Here is a 23523-nt window from a genome sequence, read left to right as displayed (position 1 = left end):
TCCCTTCAAGGACACTCTCTGTTTGAATTGCTGCTTTTTGGCCAAACATTACAGGACAATCAAAACACGAACAAACACACTTAAAAAACATTTTTCAATCACGAAATGCTGCTATATGTAAGAGTATAATTATTATTATTATTATTTTAAATAGTTTTTAATATTTTTAAAGGTTTGCTGTGTTCGCACTCTCAGGGTTTGTTATTGCAAACAGCGACAATAAAGGCACTGTATTCTATTCGATTTAATCTTATTTTGACCTGAGGAAGAAAAGCCTCTGTTGGAATTTCTTCAGAGAGGCTTCCGCTTTGAGAGGTGTTAAGAGCAGCTTGATTTTCAACTATCTAATATATTCAACTCTGCTTTTCTTAGGAGATGCAGTGAATTGTAAGATAAAATAAGATAGGCTAATCCTTTAATTTATCCCGCGGTGGGTTGAGCATTTTGGTCTAACGACAATGAGGCATGTCCATCCAATATGTGCATCATAAACAACAGAACCATATGACGTCCATGTTCCTGAATGACATAGAAGTTGTGTCTCTGACCAGATAAAGGCTTACCGTGGCCTTCACAGTTACGGCGCAGAATGCGTCTCTTCCCCGGCTGGGTGCGCTGTGGTGCGGTGTTGTCTGCTGGACGTGGAGGTGAAAGGTCAGCCTGTGTAACGTGTCATCAGGCTGTCACCACACCGGTGTCACTCCACCCGCCGGCTGTTGCCGCTACACAGAAACTCACCCGTCCCCATCCCGACCTCAACCATATTTTAGAAAATGGCCAGAAAGCGGAGAGAAACACGGGAGACTGACGGGCTGTCCTCGGCACAGGAGGAGCTGAAGGCGACGGCTGACGACTCTCAAGTAGTTAAAGGTATGTGAAATATGGTGGCTAACCGATAACATATAAGGACATGAAACTAAATAGTTGTAGGCGTTACAGAAAGATTGGGCAATACGACTTCTTGGCAACGTCCTGTTTTGCTTCGAGCTCTGTGAGGATTTGGGAGCTAACGTTAGCCTGCTAGCTAAAATTAGCCCACTACGACATCCATGGTTAGCTCAAAGCTAATGAAAAAGCTAAATTTAGTGGGCAGAATACAGAATATCCATCATAGCCAATGTTAAAAGCAAAGCATAACCTTCAATTTCTGATTCTTTAAACTCATCCAGTCTGATAAATGATTGGTCAACAAAGGCTGTCCTGTGACCAGCTGTGGGGGAGCGTTCAGATCATCTAGAAATATTTAATCAATTGTAAAAGGACGTATCGTCTCTAAAATTAATAAAATTAACAAAAATCAATGTTCTCATTACCGAAAAATACGCCCTTTGATTACATATTGCTGATACATAAACATGTAAATAGCATTTTGCTGTTGTAGTTGGTACAATTTCTATACACTATATATCATTTTGATTATTTATATTTTTAAAACCGAACTAAAAGTACAATGTTTACCTCATAAATGTATCAGAATAGATTAGTTAAATGGCATGGCTTACTCCAGTGATGTGTTTTTCCTTTTGAACTTTACTCTGTCTAGTTGTCAGAATGGCCAGTTCAGCCGCCCCAGATAAGACTGAGGCTGTGGACCAAAATGTCATGTATCTATATATAAAATGAAATAAGGTTACAAAGGTGAACAGGACAGCAGTGTATAAGAGACAGACAAAATAAACTTATTAGCTGATGGCAAAAGTTTGTTCAATAGCTGCACCAACCCACACACAAATTGTTAGATTAGATTACATGTACTATTTCTCATAAAGTACTAACTTGTTGGATTAAACTGGAAGTGTTTTATGTAATTTAAGATAAATATCCAAAGCACTGGTTAATTTAAATAACTCAGTATCTTGACATACATTTTACAACCTGGATGAATGTAAAAGTCGTGACGCTCCCAGCCGACAGTCGGCAGATTTCCGGCGCCAGTGTCTGTGGCCATGGTTTTTGCAGTGTGTGTTGGTATTGTCAGACCTCGGTTGGAAGCTATTTGGCATTGGCGGCAGATTCAGCTTTGTTTGCTTTTTGGTCCAGATATAGACACCTTAAGGGGATTTTACTGTTGGCCTTGTTGATGATAGTCCTCCAATGTCTGTTTGGCGTATACCTTGATGGCATGACAAAGATGTGTATGATTTAGTGACTTATAGTGCAGAGGTTGCAAGTGATTATACACCAATAAAAACACAGTTTAAATACTGTCGTCCTTTAATAGAGCACCCTAAATCCTTCATACTTGTCATTTAACTTGCCACAAGTATTCAATGGTAAACTGGCAATTCAGCGTATGCAATAATGTCACCACGTAACAAAGTTGTTACACGTGATTTTTCTTTTCCTCCTCCGCGCATCCTGGAAGCAGGTGATGTTCTGCCAGAAATCCCGATGGATTTTGTTAAGCAGTCATTAGTGTTAATTTATTATCCATAATTTACCTCTGGCTGCCTGGTTTGTTTCTCCTTCCTATTCTTAATGTGCTGCAGCTAGTTGTTAAGTAGGCAAATGTTTAAAAAATAATATTCCCTTCAGTGTAACATAACATCTGTAGCTGACACTTGAAATTGGTAGATGCTATGGTTTCCCCTTTCCAGTGTGTTTATTAAAAGCATAACTACAAAGACAGCAAGAGACTGTCTCATGGGGAAGACTTGGTTCCCTGTAGGGGCTTAAAAAGTGATGCAAAACACTTAAGGAAGTTACACAGGGCTCCCTGTTAGCCAGCTTCTCTGTTTTTGCCGTAAACACTTCATGTATTGAGTAAATAACTTATCCTCTTTCCCCACAGAGGCTCAACAGAATGTAGGGGGCTCGGCACGCATGTCTCTTCTGATTCTGGTGTCCATCTTTGCCTGCTCTGCTTCAGTAATGTACCTGGTCTACAGGAACTTCCCAGAGCTTTCCGAGTAAGTTTCTTTATTAAGCTGGGTTTGAGGGGTGACAATGTCCATCATTGGAAATTACAAAATGATTTGTATATGGTCCATTAAAGCAACCTGTTAATTTTGCATGAAACACTTGTCAGATCTGAAGAATTATTTTTATTTTTGCTGTTATGCATTCAGATCTGCTGTTTCCTACAAAGTGATACTTTCACAGCAGCAAGCCAGAAAACCTCACTTTATTTTAAAAAGGACAATGTCAGAGGTTGTGATGGAGGTAGTTTTCTACTGAAAGTAAAACTGTCATTATGAGTTGAGATTTTGTGTGAGCTTGTAATGTTTAGCCAGAAAAAAAAATCACTGAAGACAATTTAAATGTTAATAGGTCACCAAACACTGAAAGGTAGTCACTCGTGCAGCTTGCAAATAATGTTGGTAAAACCTTGTGATAGAGTTAAGTGGAGGGCACTCTCTCAAATCTTTGGGCTCAATGAGCTACTGATCTTGGCAGATACCGTAAAAGTCATATTTTGTATCTGCATTCACCAGTAACTAGGCTTATTGCCAAAACAATAAGTTGTCATTTATCAAAATGGAGACCAGGACATAACAGCACATGATTAGCTTTTAATTAAACATAAAAAACGTTTTGTTCGTCCATAATATTAAAAGCCATGTTTGTGCAGTTTAACAACTACACACCATGGACGGTATCCAAAGGACGACGACGAGAAAGCTTCTTAAAAGTTGTCTCAGTTCACGTAGTTCTCACTATGGTTACTATATCTTTGAAGTATTAATTTTTATGTTAAGTTTAGTTTAAAGTAGTTATCTCATGCTATATAAACAAGAAGTGAATTCATGATTAACTTTACTTTAGACAGTGAAAGGAGAGTGTATAAAATGTTATCCATTGTATACACCTCCCATTTCCAATAAGCATGTCTCACTAGTGTCAAAGGCAACACGGATTTTGAGCAGAAGCCTTTCTTAATAAATGTAGAAATTAGATTGGAAATAGTGAAATAAGGTCGAAAAAAAGGATTCTGTGGGATATAAATGACTGAAAATTTGCATTGCTTTTTCTTTTTTTGCAGTGATGAAATGGAGAAAATCAAGATCCCCAAAGACATGGATGATGCCAAAGCTTTGGGAACTGTGTTGTCCAAATACAAAGACACCTACTACACCGAGGTGTTGGTGGCCTACTTTGCAACATATGTTTTGTATCCTTGGAGAAAATGTCCATGTGTTTTCAAAGCTGAAACATTAACGTTAACCTCAGCAGTGACTGATTTGCTATTAACTCAGATCAGCATTTTACCATTGTATGTAAATTGTCAGTAGTATCACCTGAAGGTTCTTGATCCTTAGAGGCAACCTTGACAAACACTGACAGTCAGAGTTGATTAAAGCTTGATGAAGGGGTCAAAGGTTAAATAATGTGTGGTTTATGCTTCTACGTTAATTTGACGCTATAGCTACGACGACAGCCCAAACCCTATGCACACTCTAACACTGTAGACCCCAGAAATGTAGCGGTGCAGAGCTGTGATTGGTCCGTTTGGTAGTAGCATATTTCTGCTTTGGTCAGTCGCTGTTGTTGAAAGTGAAGCAGGAAATACGAGCAAAAATGAACACAACTGGCAAAAAAGACACAGCTCCGACATTGTGGGCAAACAAAACAGTAACATCTGAGTCTGCGAAATCTGCCAATTCATCTCAAGCTAACAATTCTTTGTCTTTTGCTTTCTCTCATGCAAAGAAGTGCATGTTCTACATTATGTGGCGTGTAGACAGACATTTCCACTGACAGTGATAATAGGAAGACGAGTATTGTATAGATCTAGTTGGGGGACATTTCAGGAAAATACTATTTTCATGTTGTCTGTTAGCTTTACATTCTGCAGATTCAACAGTAGATCCAACAGGACAGGGTGCTTTGTCTGCCTTTTGATATATTTATTAGTGATTGTTTGTTTTAAACATGCATATGTTTGTGTGATAACGGTGGGTTTTACTGCGATCGTTTACCTTGACTCATTTATCAGCCTTCAGACATTTGCGATCCCCGGATCAATCTTCCTCAGCATCCTGTCTGGATACCTTTACCCTTTCCCCTTGGCTCTTTTCTTAGTCTGCTTGGTGAGTAAAACAGTATGAAAAGATTTATTAAAAACAAATGGTACATTGTATAATGAACTGAGCACTGAGATCAGACTCTCTAAGGATTGAGTAAAACTCTTCTATAGTGAGGACCTCAAATCTTTTTACACAGATCAGACAATGCTCTTTGGTCTGCTCTGTCAATACTTATGTCTTTGTTGAAAAAACATGTTGAACAAGAGTCCTTTTGTTATGTTTTTTTTTTGTTTTTATAACAGCACTGTACTAGCTGAGGGTCACCAGTTTGACATCAACCGTGTACATCATATGATGTGATTGCATTGCATTATAGTCAGCTGTGGATAGTCTTAGAAGGATTTTTTCTTCTTTTGTGCAATCTTCGTTTGTTATTTTGACCGCAAGCACAAGATGTTCTTGTTCCGCCTAAAACATGATGTCTGTCCCACGACGACCACAAAATGTGATGATTAAAGAGTGGAACACCACAGTAATTGCTTCCAGTGTTTTCACCATACACCCTACCTCTGCTGCTAAAAAGATTAAATGGATATTTAAATATCTACGTATTTCTTCCATTGTTTACACCAAATTATGGGGTGGAAGAAGTATTCAAATGTATTGCATTAATATTACAGTTAAAACAACACTGACACGAGCTATTCAGTTTACGCTGATCAGCCACAGCATTAAAGCCACTGATTGGAGAAGTAAATACCATGGACCATCTTGTGACAATTCAGTGTTCTGCTGGGAAACTTTTGGACCTGGCATTCATGTGGATGTTACTTAGACATGTACCACCCACCTAGACCAGACCAGACCAGACACCCCCACCCCATAGCAATGGCACATTCTGTTGCCAGACACCACAGGACACCCTCAGAAGGCCCATGTCCATTCTCAGATGAGTCACAACTGTTTTGGAGGCACAAGGGAGCTTCACAATACTAGGAGTATTGGGGTCATAATGTTATGCCTGATCGGTGTATTACTGAGATTTTGATCATGATACTTTTGATTTTTTTGAATGTAGGATTTGGAGTAAATCAACAATTTATTATCTCACATGGGATGTAAATAGTGTTGTCTTTTATTATTATATGCTGCACCGAATCATCCTATGTTTTGTCTCTTGGCAGTGCTCTGGCCTGGGTGCTTCCTTCTGCTATATGCTGTCATATCTGGTTGGCAGACCCATGGTCTACAAATATCTCACTGAGAGAGCACAGAAATGGTCCCAGCAGGTGAGAAAAGACATTTGGTTTCAGCTGTCTTATTGATTTTGTTAATCTGCGATAATCTGTTGTTAAGATACATCTGTGCAATGCCCAAAGCTGGCTGGCATCTAATGATTATATTCATTACTGGCTAATGTGATTATTTTATCCGAATAATAGTGTAGAAATTATGATTAAAATCCTGTCCAGAAAATATATATGACAAAGAAACCTCATACAGGTCACACCTGAGAAGCAAAAGTTTGTATTTTTTGATGACAAGATGCATATTAATATTCTGATGAATTGATGAATGGCAGATTCAACAACTAACAACAAACAACAACCTGCTGCAGCTCTTTACAAACACATTGACTCTGTTTTATTCTGTAAAGCTGCCTTTAATGATGGTGTTGTATTTCTAAATTGAGTGTTGTTTTCTGATATTCCACAACATATTATTAAAAGCTGCACTGCTGGGATGCATTTGAGTTCTGTTGTATTGAATAACAGTTTTTTGCATTAGTGTAACTTCATGACTTCTTCTTCTGCCAGGTTGACAAACATAGAGATCATTTAATCAATTACATCATCTTCCTGAGGATAACCCCCTTTCTTCCCAATTGGTTCATCAACATCACCTCCCCCGTCATCAATGTGCCTTTGGGGGTTTTCTTCGTTGGTACTTTTCTTGGTGAGGTTGCATTTCTTCTCTTGTATTTTCTCTTTGGTATTATTTGTTGACTCTGACTCGCCTGTATTCATTCTGGCTGATCCACAGGAGTCGCGCCGCCGTCCTTCGTGGCCATCAACGCAGGCACAACACTGTACAAACTGACCACAGCTGGCGAAGCTGTGTCCTGGAACTCTCTTGCTGTGCTCGGTGTACTCGCCGTGCTCTCTATCTTGCCCGTGTGCTTCCAGAAAAAGCTGCAGCAGAAACTAGAGTAGCGCACGAAACACCTCAGCACCTCATCTGCTGGCTGATCCCGTCATCCCTTCCCTTTGGCTCAGGAACATGCAGCTGTCACTCAAGCTGCTCTGCATCGGTCTCAACTGCTAGTGTGCTGTTCGTAGAGGAACCTCTGAGCACTGGCACATCAAGCACTCATTGACCACAGAATGCATGCAGTGGTGGTTCCTGATGTTAAGTCAATAGTGGCACATCATGTAAATAGGAGAAACTGAGTTTTTTTTATTTAAGTCATTTCTCATTATTTTCTAATAATTTAAAGTGCTACTTGTAGGATGATTTTATAGAGGAGCTAACAGTTATTCCATATGGCCTACTGTGTTTCAGTTTTCTTGCTAGAAACTACTGAAAATTAAGTCATCAGTCATCATCCCACTTCTGTCTTTTAAATTACTGGAACTATTTTCTTCGGCAGTAGCATATCATTTACAACATCCATGTCGGTAACACCTTTAACTCCTACTCCCTTTTTAGTATTTATTTGAACATGCTTATGCCTAATTTCCTAATTAAATCTACCACCACAGCAATAACAGTCCCACTACTCCTTGTGTTTTGATACTTGGTGCTTTCTTTGGCAAACATATGCATGAGTGTGAGGGGTGAAAAATTAAAATGTGGGCTGACATGTGGCTGACTTCCCATGTTCTTTCTGAAAATGGTCCTGGATCCACTGCCACACAGCCTCTTGTCACTTGACTCTGTCCAGATTTATAGCCTAAAGCAGCACTCGCAAAGAACAGATTAAGTTGATGTAATATTTTCTCACAGGACATCCAAACTGCAGGATTTTAAACTCTTGTATTTTTTAATTAAAGTGTAGATTATTTAAATTCATTGATGTGTGTGTCAAGATGCCCGTGACCCAGGAAAAAAAAAAAGAAAAAATAATTATTCTGTTATTGGAATTAGAAAAATATTGGGGAGGAGTTGATAATGATGCAATTCTGTGTTTACTGTGATTGTGGGATTTGCTATGCTAGTACAAAACTTGTTATGATGTCCTCATGTGATACACCAGTTCCCTCAGTTAAGAGTGCCAACAGACTGTGAGATATCCAGGCCTTGCCTTGCTTTTACTGCTTCCATTTTTCACCAGAGGAAATGTATTATAATGCCTGATTTATGTAGCCAGCCTGCGTTCTTTCAGTTGTTGGGGACGGCTAACTCTGTGGCCTGTGATATGAAAGCTTACTGGGTTCGTTTAGATGTGTTGTCTCTGCTAGGGTAACTTGTTGCTGCTGCTTAAAAACCTTGTGGTTTTTAGACATCGATGCAGTGAATGTCCATGCAGGAATCAAATCTTAAACAAAAGACTTAAACCTCATTGTTGTGCATTTTGAGATTTCCTGTTTTTATTTTAATGTCTTAATACACAATGGATTTACTGTACTACTGCAGGATTATTATTGTCAGATTAGCTACGACTCCATAAACATCCAGTCATTAAAAACTAGGAAACAATGATGTTTCTATGGTTCTTGCTGTTTTATCTAGATTTTATTTTCTTTAGAAAATGGACCTTGAGTGGACGGTAAAATGCTACAAACGGAGTCCTAAAAATGTTGGTCTTTTTATTTAAATAGAAGCTGTGATTAACTTCTTGGTACTCTGTTATGCTAATTTTGCCAAGATTTTTGGTTTTGTGTTTGCTTAAACATGAAAACATAACAAATACTTTAACTTTCTCAACATAATGTAAACTCGAATATGCTTGTTTTCCTCCTTTAACTCAATCAAAGATCTGTGAACATTTCAAAAGGCAGTATTATTTTGTACTAAGCAGTGATGTATTGCAGTATGAAGTGTTTACAGGTTTTATTTATGTCCCATCTAAACAGATTTATTTTGTTGTGTTTTTTAAAATATATTTATTGAATCATTAAAGTGATCTTTACAGAATACGGGATTCTGAGAATGATCTGTAAAGAGCTCATGATTCATTCTAGATGATCCTCGCTATGATCCATTAGGTTGTGGATAAACTAGCTTCTCTTTCACTGTTTTTGGACAGAACAAGCAAGCATATCAGACAATTGCTAAACCAACGCTGACATCTTTGTATTTGTTATACTCAACAGAAATATCACATAATAACAGCAAAATAACAAAATCAGATCTCCTGAAAACAGAGTGAAGGGTTAGTACCACCAGGTGGTGCCATTGTAACATCGGATCATGTTCCAATTTACTGTGGCAAGTGTGAACACTTATAAAATATATTAATCTAGGGAATATTTTAGGAAGTGTAGTAAAAGTAAAATAAACAACAAAATACAAAGCACTGAAAATAGAGGATAACTGGATCCCTCTGTAGATATGTATGAAAGTAGCTTTATTTGATTTGATTACCTGCCTGTGAACTTTACTGCCTCAGACTGAAATTAAACCTACTTTGTGATTGTACAAGCCTGTTTGGTTTCTATTTTATTTTTTAACACATGAACTCGTCATTCAAGCTTGTTTTTCAAGGGCTGCTATGTGACTGTAGAAACAACACTAGTTGCTGTGATATAAAGTCTTCCTGTGTCAGTAGCCACTATTACAGTAAATACTGTCATGTTATTTTACTGATTAATTTTATCTGAACCTTTTCCACGAATGTTCACAAAATATTAATTTTCCTGTGTAATGTACTCAGGAACAAAAAAATATGTAAAATTTGAGGGCAAGGTTCTGATGCTTCACTAGAAATAAAACCTACAAGTAATCCATGGGGCTTATTTGCTGACAGTGGGTCAGAATAGAAAATAGATCTATTTTCAGAGCGCAGTAATAATCCTGAGCAGTTTAAGAATAATCCCTGCCATGCACAGACGATATCAAACACCTCAACCTTAAATCTAGAAATTACTGATTATTAAAATTACATTGGTAAATGAGGAAGATTACTCTCAACTCCTGGTCTCAATATTAAGTCACTGCATAAAAACTATGTTATTATGTTATTCTTCTCTTTAATGTGACATTTTAGTGTCAGTGTTATTTCTTTAGACGTTATTTTGTATTACTGTTTTCTTGAAACACTACAAAAATGTATAGTAGTGTAATAGTATATTTCACCTCACTCAATATTTTTCTACATACTGTTATGCAGTTTTATAATAAGTAATTTTTGTGTTTATTAAATCATTTGTATTTAGTTAATTAAATTAAATAACGGATGCGTACTTTGTTGCAAAAAAAAAAAAAGTTGTTGTTTTATTCTGAAAGACACTTTATTTTGAAGGACCCGGGCCGGATGTGTCGTGGCCGTTGCTGCTAGCTGAACAGGTTAGCTTGGTATCGGTTGTGATTTTCGAGCTTCGCAGAAACGTATCACCCCTAATGGCAGGGAGAAATCACTTCCCCGGGCTCCTTTAATATGCTCCCTGTTGAGGGGATAAGGGAACCACCGGACCAGTCTCAAAATGACCACCGGCTTCAGCTCCGGTTCCTGCCGGTTCGCAGATTATTTCGTGATCTGCGGACTCGACACCGAAAGCGGTCTGGAACCCGACGAACTGTCCGGTAAGCACATTAGCCGCTGGGGTAAATGTCGGGGCTGATGCAGGGGTAAAAAAAAAAAAAAAAAAACAACAAAACAAGGAATAGGGTGTTATAACATCCGGACAGCGTTATTATTTTGTCCTTTCTGTGTCTTAATGTGTGTACAGTTTATTAAGTCCTACATCATATGGTATTGGTTATTATGAAAAATACACAGCGAACATAACGTTAGGCCTAGCTCATCTTCTCTCAGCCCGATTATTTAAAATGCTCGGCGAGTAGCGAGAGGATTACTGGCTTGTAATGCCTCTTTAACACACTGACATTTAAATTAAAACATTGTCAACACAATTTTACACCTCATGTATATGTAAGTGATTTAAACTGGTGCTGAAATGTATGTTTTATGTGAGCAGTGCCCGCAGTTAATTGTGGCATTGGTGATGGTTAGTTGACTGACACTGATGTAGTTGAATATAACGAGTTTGTCACGGTGGCTGCTAGCTGTCACAGATATGTTGATATGTAGAGAAGATCAGGTATCAAGGTGGAAACGCACAAAAGCGGATTAACCTGTCAGATGCCCCAGGGGAAAAATGGCACCCTCCCTCTCGTTGGCATCCTCAGCATCCACCAGAGATCCACGATGTGAATGTAACACTTCCTCATGGGGCACACCCTTCACTCATATTAATAGCCTCAAAGATTTAATACAGTTGGCTGCGACGCACCTGGAGTCTCTTATGATCTGTACCTGCACGAGCATCTGTGCCTGTGTGTCAGCGTGTGAAAAAAAAAAATCTATGGCTACAGCCACAGTGAGAGATGACAGAAAGTGTTTGATATCACAAGGACACGTCTGCCCGTTTGTTCATATAAGCGCACACACATTCACACACCAGTGTCAAGCTCTGGGAGCTAATCAGGGTCCAGTGTCTTACTCAAGGACGCTTCGGCACGTGGTCCATGGTCGTAGTTCACGAGGTACACTAGTGAATATGAATGCATTCTAATATAGCAGTCCTGAACTAAATCTCCCTTCATGCCTATTATAATGTTCAAAAGGTGTTAATTCAACCGTATGATCATTCTGGAGGACGTACTTTGTGATGCTGTTAAACTGGATTGAATTAAACATAAAAGCGTTGTCATTAAGCCTAGCCTAAAATGAGGTAGTCAAAATAATACAACACGTGTGTAACACACATAACACAGTTCAAAAGTACTACAAACCACAGCCTCCAACATGAAAGCACAGTTGAATCATCAAATCTCACAGTCATTCTTAACCAAAGCTGAACGTCATAACTTTCATGAAGCTAAGATATTTATTAAGATATATTAATATTGCAGCACTGTTGAATTAGACCGTGTTTGTATTCACTAGTGTACCTAATGGCAACTGAGTATGTACTGAGAGAAAATACCAGTTTCTCTGTCACAGAGAGATACAGCATGTAGAAGATATTTTACCATGTTGTATTACCTGGTATTTTTTATTAATGTGATCTGATTTTGTGGTCTGAGATTTGTTACATTAAATACAAAAAAAAGGTAACGCATTTTCTAATGGAAATGCGTTAGTGTCATAATTGTTTTGGATTGTTTTAGAGCTGGCAATAGGTCGGAACAGTCTACCATTGGAGGGTTGCTAAACTGTGTTGCAGGTATTTTGCGCAAAAAACTAAAATCAAATATAGATACAGACATTTAAATATGAAGATGAAGCTGGTTTCATTTTAAGAGAAGAAAAATCAAATTGCTTACAGTAAATTGATTCTTTTAATGAGCAAAATCAGTCTGTGTGGGCATATATATTGGTCGTTGGCTGTTAAGACTTTCACTTCAACAAAACAACAAACATCTGCTTAAATACTGAAATGTATGAAGGCATGTACTGGCAGTGTTGTATATTATTTGTTTTCCTGTCTCTATTTGACGTTGGCAAGGCCTTGGTGTTTTTGAGGTTGTTTATCAAGAAGTGTGCTTCCACTTGGGGGAAGTTAAGGAAGTAATAATTAATACTCTTTGCCACATGGGGCTGACCCAAGATGTCTAGGTGGAGGTTATGTTTAGACTTTTGACATTGAAGGTTTGTGTCATTTGGAGACTATGGGCATTATCTGGCAGCTCCATCTTTTCCCTCATATAATGTCAGGGTTTTCTACAGAACCACCTCTGCTCACTAGATATTCTGGGGAAGCCCTGAATACTGAAAGAGCAAACAGTGTGGTCAACTTAAATGTCATTAAAATCTGAGCTGATGTATTACAAAATATTCAGCCAAAACTGTCCTCGTGCTACACTCAGACTCCTCCTCGTGGTTCTGTAGGTCATTTGAGTGTAAATCTACCGATGTGATCTACCGTTTAAGCTTGCTGGAGTCACTATAAGCTCTTGTTGACAAGGTCTATTCTACTTCTGGTTTCATAAATCCAGTTAGTTTAATTAGCCTAGTTAAAAAAAAAAAAAGTAATTTTTTTTCTATGACAGCCTGCAGAGCTGCTCTTACTGTTGAAAAAAAGTTCTTTCCTTCTTAAAGCAATTACCCAACTAAAAAATCATTTTACTTCTCAAAGACCCGGCCGCTATACTTCCTACTTTTACTTCCTTCAGTCAAGTTCCTGTTTGCAACTTAAGAACAAATTCACTTTGAACATGCACCGTTCTGCATGTAACTGAGAACAGACACTAAGGAAAAGTCCATAGTAATGCAGTTGCATCTGAATATAAAGCCTCGTCTCTTTGTTTTTAGCTGTCCATGCACAACAAGCTTTCGTTTTCTACTTTTCAAAATAAAGCTTTTACAAAATATTCAAGTGTGCGAACACCGTCAATATTAGTGTGGATAGAAATATTGGTGTGTTGTCAAATCACCTTTAAAGCTGGCTTAAAGGCATGAGGATGTATATTGTTTTTCTTGGCAAGTGACAAGGTTTCTTTTAAGTCTCTTTGACTTGACAGAAATGTAACCGACTGAAACTTTACACAGTCGCATAAACTGACACTCTGAGGTCAACCATCACTGGCGTTGCTCTACTTACTGCCTGTTGATGCTGTTTACTGTCGAAAGAGGTTAGGGGGTTGCCCTTATCGACTGCTTCAGTTATGAGTTGAAGAGAGGAAATGGTGTGGAAATTCCACTCTTACAGGTTACATATGATTATGTCAGCTAAACAGCTGCTGTTGGTATACCTAGAAATTTACTTGGTATTCATAAATAATGAAAGAAACTGGATAGAAGGGTCTCCTAGTATTGTCTTCACTGACAGCTCCAGTGTGTAATCAATATACAGTGAGTATTTCAAAATGCAGTAATGTTTCTGTTTATGTGTCCATGTGTTGAGAGTGGTAATAAATACGGCATCAAAGTCAACACTTTTAACTTCTAACTTTGTTACTGCAACCAATCACATGTATGTGCTTTTTCCAACTTAATGAATCTTCGAACTACACCGCTGTGTAGAAAGAAGTGAATTAATCTAACTATTAATCAACCAAGTGACAGACAATCAATCAAATATTCAAACAATTCTCAACTATTTTGATAATTTTTTAACGTGTAAACATTACCTGGTTACAGTTTCTCATATTTGAGTATTTGATGCTTTTTTTTTTCTGTCAAACTGAATATCTTTGGGCTTTGGAGATATAAACATAAAACAGACATAACATGATTTGTCAAATGTTCTTACTCGTTCACTGTTTTTGGTGAATTGGTTCCAGTTATTTTAAGTACTTATTTCCTTTGCCATATATGAAAGTATACTGAAAATCTAAATCTAAAATGGGTTTTGACTGATGGTCATCATTTAAAGAGAGAGAGATTCTGACCAGACAATTAGCCATTTAAACTGAGACAAAAACAACATATGAATCAATATTTCTATTTATAGGTTTACTATTTCCTGACTTTTTATGGACAAAATGGGTAAAATAGTAAATACAAATAATAAATACTGTAAATACTTCATTGCAACAGTTATTTCAAAACAAATTATTTATTCACTGAAATTTGAGATTTGGGCATAACAAAAGATGTTATGAAACATCTTCCTCTCCTAGACTAGAAAGACCAGATGGTAAGAACGGGTAACCTTGGAGCTTTACTCTCTTACTAATTATTGTAATTGCTGAACAGATTACAGCACATTATTTAGACATTACACACACAATGATTTAAGGGTTTTAAATTAGTTCAAGCCTAAATCTGACAGATCTGTTGACGGCAAAGATACTTTCTGCCATGAATGGAATGGGCCTAATCAAACTGTCCAGTGGTTTAACAGAACCGCAGTATGTTCCTCACTTTTAATATGATTCAGCGGTGACTCACGTACAGTGAAACACAAAGAAATGACCAAAACTTTCTTTCAGTGCAGTGTTTGGCAGCACAGCGCGGACCTGATTAGCATATGCATGACCCTGCAGCCTCACAGGCGGCTCTGGAAACACAGGGAGCTGAGGGACATAAGTACACTTGCAGACAGGCTCCACTTATTCAAATGCTAAACATCCTTTTGAATGTCCCAGGCAGCCTCTCTCCCCCAATCCTACTCAGCAAACAAATGAGGATGAATGGCTCAACATGACAGCTGGCTTTAAATGCAAAATGCGCTCTTTTCATATTTTCCCTGAGAGATGTTTACGTACAGACCTGTAGCAGGTCTGTTTTTTTTGGAAATTATCTGTGACAATTTGGATGCATTGAAGGTTTATTGGACATCTCACAGTCCTTGATGAGGGTCTATAGTGTCATGATCTTTACACTGTTAGAAACAGAGGACCTCGCTGGGCTCATAGAAGAACTGGCTTATGATGCGGTGACTAAAGATTTTCTTTATTATACACAAAAGTATTGTTTGTTAGTTAATCAGTTCATCAGAGTTTTTGAAGTTCCAGAAGGAAACGTCCAATTTCCCATGAAGACCATGAAGACAAAGGTACAAAGCTTCAGGCTTTGTCTTGAAAGCCAAAGATAAAGTATATATTAAATCCGGCTTTCATGTTGAGCCATTCATCCTCATTTGTTACACATAGGATTTTTGCTTCTTTAGAGAAGTTTACTACAACCGCCATGGTGCATTTAGCTAGAAATAACCAATCACAGAGCTTAAAATTCATGACACACGCCACTAAAGGCGGACAAGAGCTGAGGATTATAGCGTTGAGAAAACTGACAACACAATCTGCAGCTGCTTAACTCAATTTTGGATCAAATCGGCAGCTCATGGTTCTTCTCCATGGCAACAGCAGCTGAGACTTGTGGTTACTGTAGTGCCGTGCCAAATGATGGATGAAACACAAAACCTATATCTTGGGACGGCTATGCTCCAGTGATCATAATAGTTTGTCATGGTCTGGGGTTTTTATTTATTTAATTTATACACAATCTCCTACAGCAGGTTGTATTTTCATATTCATCTCTGATTGTGTAACTGCTTAATGTAGTTTCTAATGTGTTAGTTTGGGGTATTTATTTGACTGTATTCAAAGTTGCATGTGGTCTGATTTAACCTCTGTTTATGAGTTTGATTTCCCTACATAACGGAATAAATTCACTGTTAAGAAGTGCCATGAATGACAGGCTTTATGACGACTCTCAGGCTCCAGTGTGGATATCTTTTTCAATGGTGACAGTTTACATTCTTCCCGGTCATGGCAGAACAATTAAACCTGCACGGTCTTGTCTAAGAGACTGTATGTTGACTGCAGGTCAAGTTTCTCTGCAGTCCAATCCTCTGGCTGCTAACAGATGTTTTTTGACCTGAATCTTCAAGCCCTCTTGTTACGCCAAAGTATTGTAAGAGTTAAACATTTCTATTCAACAACATCTCCCTGTTAGCTGTAGACAACCGAGAAGAAGACGTCTAGCTGGTAGTTTTAATTCTCACTGGCACTGCTTCATATTAAAGGGCCAATCTGTATGTTTTGGTAATAAGGTTGATGAAGTTGAAAAAGGTTGACATATTAAATTTAGAAATTAAGCTATTTCGCCACAGTTGGTCTGCATCACAGGGCTTTTTAAGTTGACTTCTAATGCTGACTTCAAATTGAGTCGTGTTTACTGTGTTCAGGAGAGGAGACCGTCTTCTCATGGTGTTTATGGCCTTTAAATTTTTGACAAAGGTTTGGGTTGGAATATGTTGCTGATGTATTAGATATGGCAGAGGTGAATGGTAAGTTGATATATTGTAGTATATTTATATAGTTAGTAAAACCTTGTAGTTTTATTAAATGTATGAGTAAAATACAGATATCCCCCGTGTCCTCACCTTTTCGTTATGCCTTTACATTTTTGACATTAAGTTACCTGGTTGTTAGCTTGCTAACTTTTAGCCTCCGTGCCCTCAGGTTTGCAGCGGTTGCATTGCAGCTGTGGTCTCATGACTTACAGGCAATGTTACCACTTGTCAAGCCTTATGCATAGACAGCCTCCCATGTGGTAACCACAAGCTTGCGAGTTCCATTTGAAGGCAGAAAAAGTAAAGCACAGGGGGCATTAATACCAGAGATCACTACTGTATGATGTTTGGTTGAGGCAGTTCCAGGGCACTGGAGTTGGTTCAAGCATGCAAATGATTTACTGGGACAAGAAAGCATACTACCAAGCAGGCAAATTGTTTCCTAAAAAGACTACCGATGCAGGATGTATAATGTAAATAGAGTGTGTCAGTGTTGGACGATGGTGGTTTCGCTGTAGAGTTGGGATTACAATGCAGTACTTGTTCAAAGGAGCAGTATTAAATTTCAAAGTTTAATTACCGTACCTTTAACAAGGGACTTTGGCTGGTGTACGACTCTTATGTCTGCTTGCCGTTGCCAGCACATCCATACTTCTTGGTACAAAGTCAGAATTATTAGAGCTTTCTGAATAATTCAGAGTCAAAAGTTGATGACATGAACATTATTTACAAGTGGGAAGCTTTTAATTCCAGTAACTTTGACATGTCATAAATTGTAACAGAGCCAAAGTTACATTATTAGGTAAACCTGTTCTCTTTTTAGTGTGACGAAATGTCCAGGATGACAGTGTGGTGAAACTTATCACACTTAGAAATACTTATCACACAGTATATATGTCTTGGTCGTAGTAGTATCTTACGATATGTCTATTTTGATTAGGCTCAACATCTTTCTACACTGAACAGAGATTGTTGCCACAGTATTTGTACATTTGTAGCTTAAAGGTAGTGGTGAATGAATCTAAATAATCCAGTTATTATACATTCATTGATTTTTACTACTGAGCATGTACTTCTCTCTCTCTAGTGTAGTTTAGGTAATCACTTGACGTTTATTTAAACACCCTTAAACCAAAAACTACCCAGGAACCAATTTTGGAAGTTTGCCTATATTTCAGTGAGGTGCCAGCTTAGAAGCGTTCTTGTCGTGATAAGATTCTTTTCATTCAGCACAACCCACATTGTTTCGGCTGTGACTATGAGCTGAGCTGTGAAGACAGTGAGTTTAAGCTGTGAGCGAACTATCATGTTCTGTCATTGTCAGGTCCTCAAGGTGAATGAGCGTGGACGTTTTTTGCTGCCTAGCCGTTTGAAAGTCTGTATGCTACATTTTACTGTGGACAGTGGAGTTGAGTCATGGCTCGAATATAGCGTTCCGGTCAGATAGGCGCATTTATGTGTCGCCTGAAGGACCACGCTACAGTCTGAGCGAGGATGTAAGCTCAGGGGGGTGCAGAGCTGTGGGTGGTCCCTGGCTCACGAGACGAGGAGCCAGAACTCAGTGACGCTCCACTCCCACTACTACCGGTCCACACTGTCGTGGCATCACAGTCCATTTGTCGGAGAAATGAAATATTTACTCTGTAGAGTCCGTTAGTGCTCTCATCAGTAAGTGTCTTCTCCTCAAGGCGATGCAGTTAGCTCATATTTAGCCCTAATTATCAGGTGAAGATGTTGTTTGAAGGGAACACCTGTGTTGTCTCAGCCAACTGCACTTGAGTCTGATTCAAGATGTGACATGTCACCCAATTTGAAAAACAAGGAAAAGAGCAGGGAAAGAAGTGGAAGGGTGAAGAATAATTTTATCAGGATTAAAATGCAACTGAAGATGCTCCTGTGACGTGAGGAGCGTATTTGAAGCTCAGTGTGTCATCGCAAACTTTTCTTTGCCTGAGTCGGCCTAACCAAGGAATACAAAAATGACCAAAGAGGTCATCAGACAGCTAGGGACCTGTGAGGCTATGCATCTATCGCTCAAAAGTAGCCAAATGGATGAATGGAAAAATTAGCTAAAGAGGCTATAACCGACCAAAACCTAGCTGTAAACATGTTTGTTTCTGTTTTAAAGTTTAGCATTTTTACATCTATGGGGAATGGCTCGCTTTTGGAGCCAGTCTCAAGTTGAAATTTAAGGAACTGCAAGACAGTTCTTGGCACTTGCGCCTTGGACCTTGGTTTAAATGTAAACATTTGCATTCAAAAGTGCATGCTATAGTCTTTTCATTTAACTACAATAGAGACTTTTTTCCATTTTAGGATTTTACATTTTCATACTGTCTTTCTCTATTGCACATTTAATTATAGCCTGATTCTCCTGAATTGTACCTTATATACTGTATACTATACATACTATTTATCCTCCATAACATTATCCTCCATAAATATGCATGTTGTCATATATGTTTTTACAGAGAGCCCTTTCAAATCTGGTGACACAGTTTTGTACATGTACATGAATTTAAACCTTTTAAAACCCTGTTATTCAACAAAAATAACATGAATGTTTTTTATTTGCTTCTTGGGACGTCCTGCTGGTCATGCTGTGATAAATATCTCATGGGTTGTTTCGCAATCAACAAACTATATCCTGTAGTAGTGTAAACGTGATTGTGGCTGTGAATTACACAAACCATTTACACTGATTACGTTAAAATATCTGAAGGTGAGCCAGATGTTTCCAGGTGTTTGTTGTAATTCAGAAAGAGATTACAAATAATGTCGGTGAAATTGCCACACTTCAAGTCTTCAAGTGTTTTCAATAACTGCCTTGGAATTTGACCTACATTTACATGCCAACACCAACATCAGTTTGTTATTTCAGCTTTGCTGTGTTTTATACTTTATACTTTACTTTACTTTGTAAAATAGGTTTCTTAAATATATAGTTTAAACATTGATTCTCCAGAGATCACCAAGAACTGAATAGTCTTCCTCATCCCAAGTCATAATTATTTCACTGTCTGACCTATCTTTGGCTGCTGACGTTTTTGTAGTCTGAGTTGTGTTCCTGGCCTAGTTTCTTCCCTGTAGGCTTTTTGGATATGAAAGAAACCAACAGATTAATCCACTCAATCCTTAATACTTCTATTCCTTTGCCAGGGTTCATTTCACTGCACTCAAGACTTTATTGTGAACCACTGCATTGCTCCACTCAGCACTTCTATTACTGTTGAATTTGGAAAGAATAAGAAAATAGAATTAAGGGGATTGGGAGTCAAATATTTTCAATTTCCTACCTGATTTAAAAACACAACTTTCATCATCATTGTCAAAAGTTCAACTAAGTTGCAACAGACAGAATTGATGTAATCACCAGTCTTGAGAAAGTGACTGTTTCACGTGAGAGAGCTGCTCAGCACAGAGTCACATTATAAATGCAAAGAAAATGGATTCATAAAAAGTCATGTAAGAAAAGTCGTGGCCACGTGAGCCTGAGAGCAGCTTCAGTCTGAAGCCGACGTGAGGTCGCTAGAAAAGAGTCAATGGCATGTGTCACATAGCTTATTATCAGCCTTGACACGCTGCATGAATGTGTTTTTGTGCCAGCAGGACTGTTTCACTGGTGCTCTGCAAATGTCTTGCATGAAGAAGGCAGCAAATAGCATTGCCTCGCCGCAGAGGATACAAAGGGTCTTTTTAAAGTGAAACGTTAGATAACCTAACTGAGCTCCAGGGCTGCAGTGCAAGAGCAGTCATTCACTGTAGTGTAACCCATGACTCTGTACTGATGTGATCAGCATATTAGACCAATGAGCCACATCGTGAAATGTTTATCAGCATAAAATTAAAATGTTGGAAATACTGTATTTAATTTTTAAATACTTGTGCGTTACACACCTTGTGTTTTTTTTTTTATGTTAATGAGAGAATGTGTCAGCTCAATAATGTATTTTTATTTTATTATTTATTTATTTATTTTTGGATAACTATGAGCCAAACGAATGAGCTGTCAGGCTTTGGCTACGCAGACCATATCTGTTACATGATAGATTTGTTATGTTTAAATAAAATGGCAACACTTATGATGACATGTAAAAGAATATTCTAAATTATTCAGTTAACATGCAAAACAACTATTAGTATGCTAACATGCTAAATTGAGGTGGTCAATGAGGTAAACTATAAACTGCAGCAGTTATTGTGCCTGTTAGCTTGCACTGATAACCTTTTAGTTCAAAGTAATGCTGTGCCAATCAGAGATCTGAGATGCTAGCATAAGAAACATAAACTGAGCAAGATGGATTTGCATGATCTCTAAAAGAAAAGGAAACTGTGACACAAAGAAATGATGCATCCTTGTATCATAATCCCACCTGACAGAGGCATGATGATGTCCTGTGCGTGCGTGAAGCTTGTTCTCAGAGCAGAGCTTTGAGTGCAGAGCTGCCACGATGTGTTTGCACGAACTGAGAAGTGATGCGCTGCCCATCGAGAACAAGGCTTTTAATTATATTTTTGCTTTATTTGTTGTGTAGCTTTATGCCAGTATATAGAAGCTACTAAATTCAGAGATGGGGCCAGAGGAAAATTGGCGAGTGCAAATGAAGGTAACCCTTCCATCACACACACTCCTTTCCCTCCTAACTTGAGCTCAGCTTCAACCCTAAACCTTAAACCTGGCACACCATTTTTCTTTTCTTTTTTTTTTCTCAGCAGCCCTCATTTGTTACTTAAAGTCTGAGTTTTCTCAGTTATTTTCTGTGCGGGGACTTGCCATTTCTGTTTTGCGCACTCTTGATTTTTCTGGTTTCTCTTTTTTCCTCCTCCGTATCCCTCACCTCCTTCAGCAACAGCTGAACAATGAGCTGATGTTTGACAGTCACTGCTTCTGATTCTCACGCGCACACACAAGTCCAGTGCTGCCTGCGCTGGCATTGCTTGGTCAATGTTTACTCTCCCCCTTCACTCTGAATGACTTTTCAGTACTGCCTTGGTGTGTGCATCACTTCTGCTTTACTCTGGGTTTAAATCAACTCAATTTGTGCTTCTACGACTGATTATTTTTGTGTCCCTCTGTATTGCCATTAAAGCTGTCAGGAGGCATTAAGATCCATGAAGTTAAGTTAATTCTTTCCCCCTGATAAATGATCAGACGCTCAAGTTTGAATATATAATTTATTTTTCTTACTGGAGCAGGACGCAGATGACAGCTTTATATGATGCAATACAGAATTCCTCTCAAGACAAATATGCTGATTTGCTCTTTTCGCTGGAGTTGTGCCTGGCACTTTATGCCTGCCTCTGATGAGACTGTTCTTTTTTTCTCCCGCGTCTACACCTGCAACTCTGCGCTAACTGTTTTCCCCTTTGTTTGTTTTTGCACTCTCCCTATTTGTTTGACTTCCAGGTGAGAATTTTGAGCAGAGTCCACTGCGGAGAACCTTTAAATCCAAAGTCCTTGCACATTATCCAGACAATGTCGAGTGGAATCCATTTGACCAGGATGCGGTTGGCATGGTATGATCTCTATTATAACATAACAACTTTATATCTTTTAAGAATAATATAATGCCTGGTTAATGCCTGGTTTAAGTCTGTATTACAAATGTAAAACTTCAAATTAAAAATTTCTGCTTTGTATCATGGCAAAGGTTTGTAAAATACAGCGAACTGGACCAATAATTTAAATCTGTTTCCCTCTGATTCCAGTCTTCATTAGAAGGCTTCTCTTTGATTCCTTTTCTGTGTGTTCATCCGCAGCTCTGTATGCCAAAGGGTCTGGCATTCAGGACACAGGCTGACTCTCGGGAGCCTCAGTTCCACTCCTTTATCATCACCAGAGAGGATGGCTCTCGCACCTACGGTTTCGCCCTCACTTTCTTCGAGGAGGTGACCAGCAAGCAGATTTGCAGTGCCATGCAGACTCTTTACCACATGCACAACGCAGAGCAGTATGACATCTTGCACACTTCCACCTCCCCACATGGCCCCGAGGACCAGCGACACCAACACTCCCAGCCTCGTCCTGTGCTCCACGCTGCGCCCTCCATCTCCCGTCTGCAGCGCTTCAACTCGTATGACATCAGCCGCGACACGCTGTACGTGTCAAAGTGCATCTGCCTGATAACACCCATGGCCTTCGCCCAGGCCTGCAGGAAGGTGCTGCAGCAGCTTCACCAGGCTGTCACATCCCCTCAGCCTCCGCCCCTTCCGCTGGAGAGCTACATCTACAACATCCTCTACGAGGTTCCCCTTCCACCCTCCGGGCGTTCCCTCAAGTTCTCAGGCGTCTACGGGCCCATAGTGTGCCAGAGGCCGAGCACATCTGAGCTGCCGCTGTTTGACTTTGCCATCGGTGAAATGATTAATTTGCTGGGGGTGGAGAACATTCTTCAGCTCTTCACCTGTGCCCTGCTCGAGATGCAGATACTGCTCTACTCACAGCGTAAGTAGCTGGTCTGCTACTGTTACTCTCAGTTCTTTCATGTAACCTTTAGAATCCAGTCCCATGAGGTTGCATTGATTGAAGACCATCTGGCTCACAATGTAACCATCTTAAAAACACAGAGGCAAACAGTGAGGCCTGCTCCCAAATCATGTTTAGTATATACACACTTTAACAAAACAATAGATATTTTATAAAGCGC

The 23523-nt window shown here is 38.9% G+C and overlaps 2 protein-coding genes across 3 annotated transcripts in view; both read left to right on the top strand.

The window, feature by feature from the left end:
• The first annotated feature begins 347 nt into the window (after nucleotides 1-347).
• On the top strand, nucleotides 348-9597 carry tmem41b (transmembrane protein 41B). The gene is made up of 7 exons (XM_084540992.1): nucleotides 348-870; nucleotides 2792-2909; nucleotides 3983-4111; nucleotides 4937-5030; nucleotides 6152-6256; nucleotides 6785-6923; nucleotides 7011-9597. The coding sequence occupies exons 1-7, from the start codon at nucleotides 774-776 to the stop codon at nucleotides 7178-7180; spliced, it is 852 nt and encodes a 283-aa protein (XP_084397118.1). The 5' UTR covers nucleotides 348-773; the 3' UTR covers nucleotides 7181-9597.
• Nucleotides 9598-10373: 776 nt separating this feature from the next.
• dennd5a (DENN/MADD domain containing 5A) overlaps nucleotides 10374-23523 on the top strand; it is a 32757-nt gene continuing 19607 nt past the window's right edge. For both annotated transcript variants that reach the window (XM_084541555.1, XM_084541554.1), the window contains exons 1-4: nucleotides 10374-10712; nucleotides 21412-21483; nucleotides 22284-22393; nucleotides 22637-23321. In XM_084541555.1, coding sequence (XP_084397681.1) covers nucleotides 10613-10712; nucleotides 21412-21483; nucleotides 22284-22393; nucleotides 22637-23321 — 967 coding nt within the window. In that variant the 5' untranslated portion in view covers nucleotides 10374-10612. The remainder of the gene's footprint in view (nucleotides 10713-21411; nucleotides 21484-22283; nucleotides 22394-22636; nucleotides 23322-23523) is intronic.

This window comes from Chelon labrosus (genome assembly GCF_963514085.1).
Source record: "Chelon labrosus genome assembly, chromosome: 3".
NCBI lineage: Eukaryota > Metazoa > Chordata > Actinopteri > Mugiliformes > Mugilidae > Chelon > Chelon labrosus.
The sequence above is the reverse complement of the archived record's forward strand: the minus strand, read 5'-3'. Positions and strand labels throughout refer to the sequence as shown.